This window comes from Diuraphis noxia, unplaced genomic scaffold (assembly GCF_037042655.1).
Source record: "Diuraphis noxia isolate RWA-SAM2 unplaced genomic scaffold, SU_Dnox_SAM2 contig0004, whole genome shotgun sequence".
NCBI classification, from domain to species: Eukaryota; Metazoa; Arthropoda; class Insecta; order Hemiptera; family Aphididae; genus Diuraphis; species Diuraphis noxia.
The window spans coordinates 3,686,453-3,699,199 of NW_028301714.1; the positions used below are offsets into that span (position 1 = coordinate 3,686,453).

Genomic DNA, 12,747 nt, shown 5'->3' on the forward strand with positions numbered 1-12,747 from the left:
AGTAAAACAATAGTTCCTGTCATCAAATCCACTAGAAAAACTGGGTTCATTGGATTAATAATTTCATTACAAAGCATCAAAAATATGTTTATTGATCTAGTTATGACAAAAGAATTAGATTTTTTATTAACATATAAAATGAGCCAAGATCACCTTGAAATATTTTTCTTAGCTATCCGTTCAAGAGGAAGTTTTAACAATAATCCCGCTGCTTTACAGTTTGAAAGTTCTTTTAAAAGACTATTGGTTCATACAGAAATAATTACATCATCTGGAGCAAATTGTATGGTGATGGATATGACAAAGATTTTGTGGGTCAGTAGTAGCACTTCATAACCGACAAAACGACATTAATTTCAATACAAACCGATTTAATGTTTTACAACAAGTCGTTGAAGATATTGTGGAGTACATAGCAGGGTTCATTGTCCGAAAAATTTCACGGAAATTAATTTGTGACGAATGTACTGAAGTTTTGACTCGAACTAATACCGAAAGTGGATCATTAATAAATATTAAATCACGTGGAGGATTAATAAACCCATCAGTAGATACTAGATGTTATCTATTTATGTAAAGTGGCTGAACGAATTTTTAACTCTTACAAAAATTTGATACCAATTAAACCCAATATTATCAACTATTTAATTATTAAAGCTTCTTCACAAATTAATCTAAAAAATATTTTTATTGTATTAGCTGATCATTTTTTGAATCAAAATCCATTAGATAATCATTTGCTAAAACTTACACATTTAATATTAAAAACTTATTTCAGAATTCGTGTGAATCACTTTACCCTGAGTGAGAGTCAGCCAAAAGAACGCATACGATGGTTTTTAACTAAGATTATTCATTTTAAAAATCAATAGATGATTTCAGATTTATTATTTTCATATTATTATCACCTACTATTATTATTATTTACCTAACTATTTCATTTTTTTATATTTTAATTTTATAATTTTATAATTGACCAAATATAAAAAATTTATTATCTGATGTTCATGTGTTAATTTTATGTCTCTGCTTAAAACTGATATTTGTGATTTTTAAATAAAATACATTTAATGATTTTTTTTTATGTCATTATTTTGTGTCAATTTTTTTCCTAGATTCATTTTTATATTTCTTTATAAGTACTCTACCTACATTTTAAAGAGCTAAGAAGATGTTAAAAAAGTTTTAAATCCTATATTTAAAACATTGTATGTACGTTAATTGGTTATGTAATCATTATCTGTAATTATGTATTGTACAGTCGGACAGTCCATCGGGACTATTGTATCTTATCTTCTCATGTAACCTTTACATCTTATAATCTTAAATAATTGTCGAATTCTTATAGTTATTACTGAAAGTTCTATAATAAAAAAAAAAAAAAACATTGTATGCATTAAGTGAATTTTATATGTATATGACTTCAAATAAGCCACCTTTTTTGTTTATTACTACATGATATTACATTTTCTCTTACCTAAAATATGCTCTATCTCTTTCTAACAATCTTTTTTCAATAAACTTATGGCAGGGTGTGGAGGAGTAGCAGTCCATATCTTATTATGTCTATGGTGGAACCACAGAATAACGTGGAACATGGAGTTTTCTGATTTTACTCTCTTATCAGTGTTCTGTAGTCTAATCTATTCTGTGATAAAAGCACAGTTTATTTCCTATCCATAGCAAAATATTTTCATTTTTCATGTAAGCTGCGATAATACTATAATAGTAAATAGTTATTAGTTTATTACTTATTCCATATATGGATGTTTGACGACGTATGTGAACTATTAGTAATAAACTGACTGAAATAGTTAATTAATTATAATTAATATTAATTGTACAACATTTAGCAACAGCCAAACACATATAAAAAAGATTAAATTAAACACTTAACTTACAATAATTTTGATTATTGAATCATCATTTTTTTTAATGTTTATCACAACAAAATTACCAATGATCTAGGTAGTCGTTCGAGTCCAATTCGTCTAATTGAGTAGTGCATAGCGTCATAAAGAAGCAGATAGTCGTGTTCCAATCGATATGTATTAACCTTATAAATTTTCGAAAATACCTACCCACTAAAAAATTATTTTGTACGAATTTCTACTGTTGAACACAATTTTGGACTGAATTAAAATGGCAGTAATTTGTGAGGAGTTGCCAAAGGTAAAATACTTTTTTTTACATGATATGTTTATTTTAATCAATAATTTATCTAGATATACCTCATTTCTAAATATTTATTATTTAATACTATATATATTTATTATTTATGTAGGCACCAATCTAACCTTTATCAGAAATCAACTGACACAACTATATAAAAATTAACTTTGCTGTAAGGATAAAAATAAATAGATAATAACATCTGTGGCGTCATTTTTCTAGAATATTTTTTATTAAATGTCTTGCTACTTTATACTTGTAATTAGTAAATTATTTATCTAGTTATTAAAAAAAGGTTTAATGTGAGACATGGTTGTACATTCAATCTGCGGAAACACACTGAACGTACATACCGGCCGCAGTTGCTAGCTCCCAGATGGGTGACCACCCGGGATTTTTAGCAACATATCCTTACCACACATACACAAACACGTGTTACAACCATACCAACATAAAAACCTACAAAAAAATACTCAAAGAAACCCCTACCGTACCACCCCACATCCAATGGCCTATGTTGCCGCTAGTTCACCTTCAAAAAAAAAGGTTTAGTTTTAAAGATTAGACAAAAAAAAAATATCCAAATTATAAAATATGTATGATGGGCCATCATTGATGGCCATGCCAAATGCAAGTATACATACAAGTAAAAATTTGCTTGTTAGTGAAACAAATGGTTTTTTTAATTATCTATTGGAGTTTGTCAAAACTTTTGCCCCTTTCTATTCAAAACCGAAATGGCGCCACTGAATTATATGAGTTATTATCATAAGAAACGTAGATTGTTTTAGTAGGTATGTCATTCTTAGTGTGTTGATCTACAATAAAGTCTTGGATAATATCATAGAACTAATTAATGTAGGTATTATAGTACATTCGGTATTGAATGTCTAAGGTAATACTTTAATTTAAATTCATAAACTTAGGTTATAATATATTTATTTAGGATGTTATATTAATTTCTAAATATATAATAAATTTGTTTCGAGTAAATTAATGATTTAAAAATATTTAAAAAATAATTTTATAGGTGCCTAGGTTACTAGAAAAATAGTTTACTTCGTTAGATGTATTCATAAAATAAAATAATTATAAAAAATATACCACTGGAATACATAATATTGAACAAATTTCTGACATTGCTACCTATTAAAAAAAAAATTGTTGAATTCACATTTCAATATTATAATAAATACAAAACAATGACAGTACACATTTTTGGAAACTTTTTGTGAAATTTAGTTTTTAAAAATTATAATTATTAAATAATGTTTATACGTATTATTGATGTGTATACTGTCTTGTATCTTTAGTTGTTACTTGACAGTTGTATACCTATTTGATTACTAAATTTAAACAGAAATTTAAACAAATAAAAACATAACTCGAAAAAAACATTCATTAATTAGTTTCTATTAACAATAACTAAGAATTATAATATTGTTCTAATTGATAATGTATTGCAGTGTAACTCATGTGAAGCCAGAGTAATGAATTATACCCCAGAATTTGTTAAACAACTTAACACTGAATTTAGCAAATTAAAAGATTTTCAAATGTTTATTGTAAAATACAATAAAAATCCTGATTTGGTTAACGATTTGTGTGAGACATGTCGAATTACGAAGTGGCGAAAGCTAAAATACCCCAGTTATAGTGAGTATATTATTTTTTATTAATTATGCAATTAATTACAATAAATATTTTACTTGGAATATCACTAAAGAAAATAAATTTGTTATAGCTTTTCAAGGAACCAAAACAAAAATGTCTTATAAGCAGGAAAGTGATAGTATATTTGGGGGAATGCTAAAAAGTACTATTTGTTTCTTAATATGTACCTTGTACTTATTAAGATGTAAAACCCAATATTTTTATTCTACTGTTTCATTTAATTTGTTGCCTAATATCTCTCTCCTAGTTAGAATTTAGAGATCATTTCACAGAAATTAAATCTTTTCAAAACAATTGTTATTGCACTTTATGATAAATTATGTCAAGAATAGGTAATCCATAACTGATTTTTCTTGGTATTCTATTTATTATTTAACAAAATTAAACAATTGAATTATGATTTTCATGTTAAGTTATTTGAATTATATTGTTATGCTTACTCTATAGTCTATATTATATAATATGTAAAACGGAAGTGGATTAGTCCAGAAAAAAAGAATTTTTGGAAATCTAATTTTCTTAAAATGATTTTGGGTAATTGAGAGTTATCGAGTCGTATTTTTGGAATCTAATTATAAACAATACAATAATAAATACACATCCACTAAAACTAAGCTTCTTATATACAAAATGCTATTAAAACCACTATGGACCTACGGCCTTCAACTTTGGGGCAATGCGGAAAAAACAAATATTTCAAAAATCCAAACCTTTCAAAAATATTGGGCTTAGAAAACTGATGAATGTTCTACCCTATGTGTTAAATTATACACTACACACAGACTTAAAACTCAAAACAATAACTGACGAAGCAAAAATCTTTTATAAAAGATTCCATAAATCCTAAATAATCACCCAAATCAACTTATGAATACTTAAACTTATGTATTATATAACTTATGTCCTACTTAAAAATTTGGCCACTCCCACAATACCTGAGAATTCTCCAAGATGTTTGAAGTGTTGAATATTTGGGGAGACGAAAAAAAACTTCTAGATGTTTGGTAGTAAAATGCTATAGGTATAAAATAAATTTAACATAAAAATTTTTCTAGAACAATTTTCTATCAAAAATAATTTATTTACTTACTCGTGGTTTCAAGTACAGTACAAAATATGTACAGCACTTACAGGATAGCCAAGCCGAAAACTGTAAGCGTTATTTTTAAAATCTTAACATGCAAATTGCAAATTCTAGTGTCTGAACGACTGATCCAATTTCAAAAATCAAAAAGCGATATGAGGGGGGAGTTATAACCTATAAATATTATATAACAACATCTTACTGCAGTATTTTAATCTAAGATATTTTATTTTTAGGTAAAATGAAACAACAGTACCTACAGTCTGGTACTCTGATAAAAAGCTTGTTTTCTTTTAGGTCAGCTTTAATGTTTACAGCACTGTTACTAGGAATCCTATCAAATTACTCTTTTATTTTTTACACATCTTCTAACACCAAAGGTCTCACACAAGAGAAATTGAAGTCCACGATGATGTCAATAAAGGATCATTTTCCGTCACTGCAGCGGGGCATAGCAAACAAACTAGGTGCCGCTTTTTTACGGCTTCAAACGCCAGGTGAACCGATTGTTTTCATGCTTTTATATAATGATGCAAATAAACAAACTACCGACTGCTTAGCGTTCTACACAAGCGTTTTGGCCAAAAAACATATATTTATTGACTCTAACCAAAGCTTATGGATGAATGGATCGGAGTGGTCTAGTTATTCGGACATCAATCATGAAGATAAACTATATGAAAAGGTATACATAGATATTAATAGCATTTAGATAATGAAGTCACAGCAATCAATATAAACTTCTTACTGGTCATTATTCATTATAATATTATCATAACTGAATAGAGCCCATAAATTTGCTATTAATTATGTGCCTACCATAATATATATATTTTTTTAAATCACAATTTCAGGCCTGGTTCGTTATTTTTTGAAGTGAACTTAGATTTGTTTCAAAACAATAGTGAAATACAAGAGTTAATGCATTTTTTACATATCATTTTTCTGCTCTCTTTGACGTATGATAAAGTATATTTCTGAATTAAAAAGTTTTAAAGTAAATTGTCTGAATGAAAAAATATAAAAAAATTATTATATATGTAAATAATGTGAATCGTCATAGTTATGTTTTGATTTTTTTCATTATGATTATGCCAAAATTTTTTTAAATCAGATTGACTAGTGTGAAGGAGGTTGGTTTGGTATTGAATGAGATAATTATTAAACTAAATACACCCATTATTTTAGTTCAACCAAGGATTTAGGGATTTATTTAAATTCACAATTTTCTAGTCTTCAGCTTCATTGGTTTATTTATTTCCACTTGTTTCAGTTGAATGAGCCACTTAAGAAGAACGAAGTGCTGGTGTTGGAAAACTTGCAAGACTTGCCGTGGTCATTGGCCAAGGGGCTGCACCATCTGTGCGACTCAGAAAATCCGAAGTTTGCAAAAGCCATGTACATGCTGGAACTTAAGGTGAATCGTAACCTACAACAGTTATCCGAAAGGGACAAGCTAGCAGTAGCCGAAGAGGCCATGAACATTGCATGGAAGGATGCCCCGAACGAGTTCAGAGCCCCACTGATTACCCGGCTAACATCATTCGTAGATGTAGTACAGTGGGAATCGGATAAACCATGTTCAGAAGATTCTTTCATCAGAATTTCACCATGAATCTTCTCTTTCACTCCAATACAGCTTCCATATAGTAAGCTGACAAGTGGTTCACTTGTTCACTGCTCGCTTATATGTTGATAATTGGTAATAATTAATATTATAAAATCATGATTTTTGTATCACAATTTTTTTATCTATGCTTTGTCTTCTGAGACACTAGTTTTTTACTTTATTATATATTATATTTATAATTGTTACATTTATCTATAATAGGAATGGTATATACTGTTATATATATATATATATATTGCCTACCTAAATTAAATTATGTGTTAATTATAAGTACTACAATTCAATAAAATTTGCAAGATTGTGCTAATAATTGATTTTAAATGATTGTATTTGACTGATGTAAAGAAATATTATTTTTATAATATTATTGACTAGAAAAATATGTCTTTTCTCAATCCATTATATAATTAATTAAAATTAGGTAGGTAATTTAGTGATGAAAATTATTTACATTTAAATCAATATAAATTCTCAACATGACTTCAGTATTTTAATATTAAGTATGATTGTATAGCAAGCTGGTACAACCAATGTCTTGTGTTTAAGTATAACAAGAAGGGTTTGGTTGGTGGTAAAACTGCTCATTGTTGAAGTATAAAAATATTATAAGGTCATATAATTAATAATTATTAGATTTATAATAATTGTTTATCAAATATCTATTATATTATGTATTATGAATTATGTGTTAATCAAATCAATCAATAAATACAGTTTTAAACTAAATAAATAATAGTAGTTAACTGATTGTCAGTGTTTGGTAAAGAATGATAAAATACTGATTTAAAACAAGTTATGAAACCTCCACAATCAAAGTCTTTAGAGAGCCTTGATATAACTATAACTCTATTGTGATAATAAAGAATATTAGCTAATTGGCTTTATTTAACATTGCCCTATTTAAAATTAATCTGTCTTTATTATTTTCTGTTTATCTACCTTTATAACTTAACCTATACCTACTGTTAACACAAATACAATAATTAATTTTACGATTTTCCACACTCCACTTGGTCATTTTAGAAATACTTTTGATGTAAACTCAAAAAATGTGAAGACAGATTTTACAAATGCTTTAAAGCATAAATAAATCTAATTTATGTAAGCGCTTATATCAAAAATATGTCCATAATTAAAAAAGCAATAAAACATGGCGGACAGGATTTTTCTTTTTTTGAGTGGGGCCTGATACAAAAAAAAAGTGTATCATATAATGCATTTATCTTTACTGTAATTAATTAGTAGTTAGCACATACTACATGCAAGTACTTCTTTAGCTATAAGACAAAACTAAAACTGGTATAAATTATGAAAAATAGCTATGCAAATAGATGATAAAGTAAACAATGTACATGAACAATATCTTTGAATTAACAATGTCAACATCAGACGATAATTAATATACATTTTTTAGAATTAAAAATAAATATATCATTCAAATGTTAAAGATTTTAAATTTTTGTAATTATATTAAATGCATATTCATACTTCATACTTGGATAAATTAGTAACATTTAGAACTCAAACAGAAAATAATAATTGTATAGACTTATCTTGCAAAAATTATTTTTTTGATTTGTATACATATAAATTGCATGTAAAAAAAAAATAATGTGATAAATGACCAATGATAATTCCAAGTACTAAGATTATAAATCAAATTTTAATTCAAAAAAAAAATTTTAAATATGCATTTGTTTATCAATAGGTCAATATTATCATGTTTTTATGAAAAAAATAATTTTAATTCTAAATTTGATCAACAAAGGGTTAACCCTAACAGTATCGGTGTAGAAACATTCTTGAGCCTGTGCACATTTTAAAAATTATTATTATTTAATATTATTTGATTATTGTAATTGTATATCAAACGAAAAAAAGGCTATGTGGTTTGTCATTTTGAGGGGTCATAAGTACTGAAAAAAAAGTAGTGGGTCAGCTAATCTCCCACTCCGCTCTTGGTCCACTCCTGACCGTAAAGATGACTTTATTCTCATCGATTTTTCTCATATACCAAAAACTATAGGACAACATTCAATATTATTAAAAAAAAATAAAAAAATATTTGTAATTAATAAACTGAAAAATAATTATTAGTACCCTGCTAGGCGCAAATTGGGGGGGGGGGGGCTTAGGGGGTATTAACACCTTAAAAGAAGGTTCTTACTTATATATCAAAAACTTCTTACAAGAAAAAAAACTAAAAAGACGAAATGCATAGCTTAAGTACGCTTAGTTTTTTTATTTGAAATTGCGCCTATGTTGGTACCTATTACCGTACCTATAACAATCCATCTTCCTATAGAAACTTCCGAACATACATGCGATACAGTTGAATGTGGATGATGTAAATTAATAATTTTCAATTACACAAATCGATGGTTTCATTATAATTTTATATTACATGTATATTGTATATACTATAATATTATAGTATTAATAGTATTATTTACACGACATTATATTTAAAACATTAAAAATAATGCATAATAGGTACAGGTACATACAATTTTTTTTTTAAACAAATTAATCGGTTATAGCTGTTTATACCGATCAAATGAACTTTGTGTCACTATAGTCATCAGAACGACGAATGGTGATTGTGCTGCGAGTTAAAGCCCGGGACAAAGTGATGCTGTTGTTGTTGTTGTTGGTGTCCTTCAAAATCTACGACGGCGTCTTGATGGGTGAACTTTTCAGACTGCGGATGATACTGCTGCGTGAAGTGGTTGTGGTGCTGTTGTTGTTGTTGATGTTGATGATGATATGTTTCGATCTTGACGGGAACATGGACCGGAACTCGGACTGGATATGGCACTCGCTTCTCGACCGGGTAAGGAACAGGCTTCTCGTACGGGACGGGCACGTTTTTGTACACGTTGTACGGCACCGGTCTAATGTACGGCACTTTGACGGGCACGGGCACGGGCTTTTCAACGCGGAACGGCACCTGCTTGACGACGGGAACGTGCACGGGCACCGGTCTGTCGTATGGCACTTTGACGGGCACGTGCACCTGCTTGTACACCGGGTAACGGACGATCTTCTCCTTGTACACGGGATACGGTTTGTCAACGTGCACCGGCACAGGGCGGTCGTAAGGCACTTTGACGGCCACCGGGACATCCTTCTGCACGGGGTACGGCTGCGGCTCGTACACCTTGACCGGGTACGGCACTTCCTTCTCCACTTTGACCGGATACGGCTTGGGCACGTGCACTGCGCGCGGCTTATCCACAGGCACCTGAACCACATACCTTACCGGTTTCACCACATCAACCGGTACCGGCACCGGTACCTTTTTCTCGATAACCGACACTTTGGGATGCTTATGCTTACCGTCATTATGGCCTACGTACTGCTGTACAGCAAGCTGTTGGTGACCGGCACCATAATCGTATTCTTGCTGATGTTGACCGGCACCGTAATCGTACTCTTGATGCTGCAGGTTGTGACCGGCACCGAAGTCGTATTCCTGTTGCTGTTTGTGACCGAGGCCGAAGTCGTATTCCTGCTGCTGTTTGTGACCAGCGCCGAAGTCGTATTCCTGTTGCTGTTTGTGACCGGCGCCGAAGTCGTATTCCTGTTGCTGTTTGTGACCGGTGCCGAAGTCGTATTCCTGCTGCTGTTTGTGACCAGCGCCGAAGTCGTATTCCTGCTGCTGGAGTCCGGCAGACGAAAATCCATTAAATTCTACAATGCCGCGCTTCTGCAAGCGTTCAGCTGACGGCAGCGGCACGCAACAACTCGCGCACAACAAGGACAACAACAGCCGCGACGACAACGGTAACGGGATGGCCATTTCACGCGCGCTTAAAAATAAATTTAATCGTCTTTACTTTTGTATTTAATTAATATAATTTAATATGTTATTAATATAATTTAATATGTTATTAATTTATTATTGTTAAACTGTTGAATGATGAACGCGGAGGAGCAGTTATCGCGCCGACGGACGGACGACAACGGTGACGTGCGTACTCGGCTTTCGGGCCATTTATATCCGTCGAAAGTCGCGATACTCATCGCAGTGACTATAATACCTATGCGCAGCGCCAGAACAGCGTTTTCCGCCGCCATTGGCTTTCACTTTCGCTTATTTCAGCTGCAGTCATCCGCTCGAAATTTTTCTCGCGCTTGTAACCTGCAACGTAAAAGTCATAATATTGAGGTACCCGTTTGTATACAGGGTGATTTTAAGCACGATCACCCTAGTTATATTTTCGTCCAGATTACATAGCAATGTAGGTATATGTATAATGCGTCCACGGGCGCAAATCCGATTAGTGCTCAAAGGGTGTTCAAGTCCGTCCAAAAATCAACTAATCAGTGACGAAACTTCTATTATAAATTATAATGCAAAATGTGCATTAAAACAGATTAAGCAATTTAAAAAAAAAAATTCCTATACAATTTTCTTAGATATATATAGGTAATGAAATATAATAAATCAATAAAAATATTTATGGTTGCACGAGTCTACTTTTTTTTGAAAAAATATTTTAGGTATTAAAAACGATACAAATATATTATGATATAATATATGACATAGATCTATGTCATATTACATCATATTTGTATCGTTTTTATATTATCTAGATAATATAAAAATATTTTATTAATTAGAGGTACTAATTTTGACTTTGGGGGTGCTAAGCACCTCGAATATATGTGTTTGAGATATTTAAATTTCATACCACTTGAAGAAGATGGTTCTATGACAATACGAAGATCGGTTTTTGAACAGAAACCGTTTTTTTTCTGCGCTTTTAAAATTATTCAGCAGATATATACACATATTATATAAATATTTTTGGAGAATTTTCGTGCGTATCTAAATCAAAATTCTAACGATTAGTTTTTGAGTTCTATAACATTGTGTACTAAGGATAATAATATGGGTTAAGCGTATATGAGAATGGTTTTAAAATATTAGCATTTAGTAATTACCTACAATTGATTTATCGATGTAAATAATTTCCAAAAATTATCCAAATATAAAATAAATAGTTACTACATATTCTAATATTACACATACAGTTTATATTTTTATAAAACCATTTTATAAGGATTATTATTTTGAGCATACAGAATATTATTTAAATATTTCAGAACTGCTCATTTTATTTTGATATAGGTACCTATTACATCGACATTTTCGATAAACATTCATCCGATAATAAATTATAATTTTTATTAAAAATGGGTTGAGAGTAAGTAAAAGTAGGCAAGTATATACAAAAAAAATATCTAGAATTTGAATAAATGTAGCTATACTATTAATATTTAAGAGGAAAATGGGGGTGAGTAATGAGTATGCTTAAAAAATCACCTTGTATATTATTTTAGCATACCAACAGGCTACGGTACTGTGCAAATTCTACTGGCTATAACTATATATAGCTTATATTATGTAGTATTCACAGCAAAATTTTACTGTCTGTTTATTAAAAACATTTGCTATTATATAAGACAACAAACACAAGACTATAGTAATTAACAGTCGATGTTTATGATCTAAAACAAAAAAAAAAATTATATTCTCGTCAACACTGCACCAGTTTGAAGTAGGTACGAAATTCTTAACAAATTTTTGTGTCTATCCTTATATATTATTGTCCACAGCTCCGCGAGTAGTTCGATTGCGGTCCGGAAAAGCGAATAATATCAGCCAAAAATTGACTTGAATAAAAAATTTTCAGTACAATATACAAAATAAAATTGCAAAAATACTAATATCAAACCTATATACGGATAGATTAAGACGATAGAGTATGTATACTATGTGTATGATACACGCCCTACACCGCTTGTAAAAATACACACGTTATATATACAGGGTGATTCATCAAGTATGCTTATCCCATCTTTTTTCTTTAATAATGAAGTTATTCAAAATCTGATTTTTGGTAGGTATCTATTTAAATACACTCAAAGACCATATTTTTAAATTCTTGAGATTTCTTGAACCATAAAAGTTTCCTGTGACAAACTTTTGTTTTTCAAATGAAAACCACCCTTTTTAGTGTAAATTATTTATCAGAGAATTTTTTGGAGAATTTTGAAATATTGAAATCAAAATTCTATTGAGTATTTTTAAACTATTTAACTTTGTGTTGTAAATATAAAAGGTCCATATGATGGTTAAATTTTATAAAATATATGTGGTTTATGGTGGATTTGAAAA

At 30.0% G+C, this 12,747-nt stretch overlaps 2 protein-coding genes across 5 annotated transcripts; one reads left to right on the forward strand and one right to left on the reverse strand.

The window, feature by feature from the left end:
• The first annotated feature begins 1,618 nt into the window (after positions 1-1,618).
• Positions 1,619-7,293, forward strand: LOC107161948 (uncharacterized). 4 transcript variants are annotated; one of them, XM_015508585.2, is made up of 5 exons: positions 1,619-1,704; positions 1,969-2,172; positions 3,639-3,828; positions 5,167-5,615; positions 6,204-7,293. In XM_015508585.2, exons 2-5 carry the CDS (start codon positions 2,143-2,145, stop codon positions 6,543-6,545), a joined length of 1,011 nt encoding a protein of 336 aa, XP_015364071.2. In that variant the 5' UTR covers positions 1,619-1,704; positions 1,969-2,142; the 3' UTR covers positions 6,546-7,293. The 4 variants fall into 4 exon arrangements, with proteins under 4 accessions (XP_015364071.2, XP_015364070.2, XP_015364073.2 ...); XM_015508584.2 differs by having other exon boundaries at positions 1,644-1,778; XM_015508587.2 differs by lacking the exon at positions 1,619-1,704 and having other exon boundaries at positions 1,785-2,172; positions 5,167-5,427; positions 5,491-5,615.
• Positions 7,294-8,787: 1,494 nt separating this feature from the next.
• LOC107161966 (uncharacterized) lies at positions 8,788-10,977 on the reverse strand. Its single transcript, XM_015508607.2, has one exon. The coding sequence runs from the start codon at positions 10,360-10,362 to the stop codon at positions 9,142-9,144; it is 1,221 nt and encodes a 406-aa protein (XP_015364093.2). The 5' UTR covers positions 10,363-10,977; the 3' UTR covers positions 8,788-9,141.
• Between the last annotated feature and the right edge of the window lie 1,770 nt (positions 10,978-12,747).

Excerpts from the sequence above, each read along its gene's own strand:
- LOC107161966 (XM_015508607.2), bottom strand. The coding sequence starts at position 10,362 with ATGGCCATCCCGTTACCGTTGTCGTCGCGGCTGTTGTTGTCCTTGTTG.
- LOC107161948 (XM_015508585.2), top strand. The coding sequence starts at position 2,143 with ATGGCAGTAATTTGTGAGGAGTTGCCAAAG. Across the intron at positions 2,173-3,638 it reads TTTGTGAGGAGTTGCCAAAG|TGTAACTCATGTGAAGCCAG; the intron begins GTAAAATACTTT and ends AATGTATTGCAG. Across the intron at positions 5,616-6,203 it reads AAGATAAACTATATGAAAAG|TTGAATGAGCCACTTAAGAA; the intron begins GTATACATAGAT and ends CACTTGTTTCAG.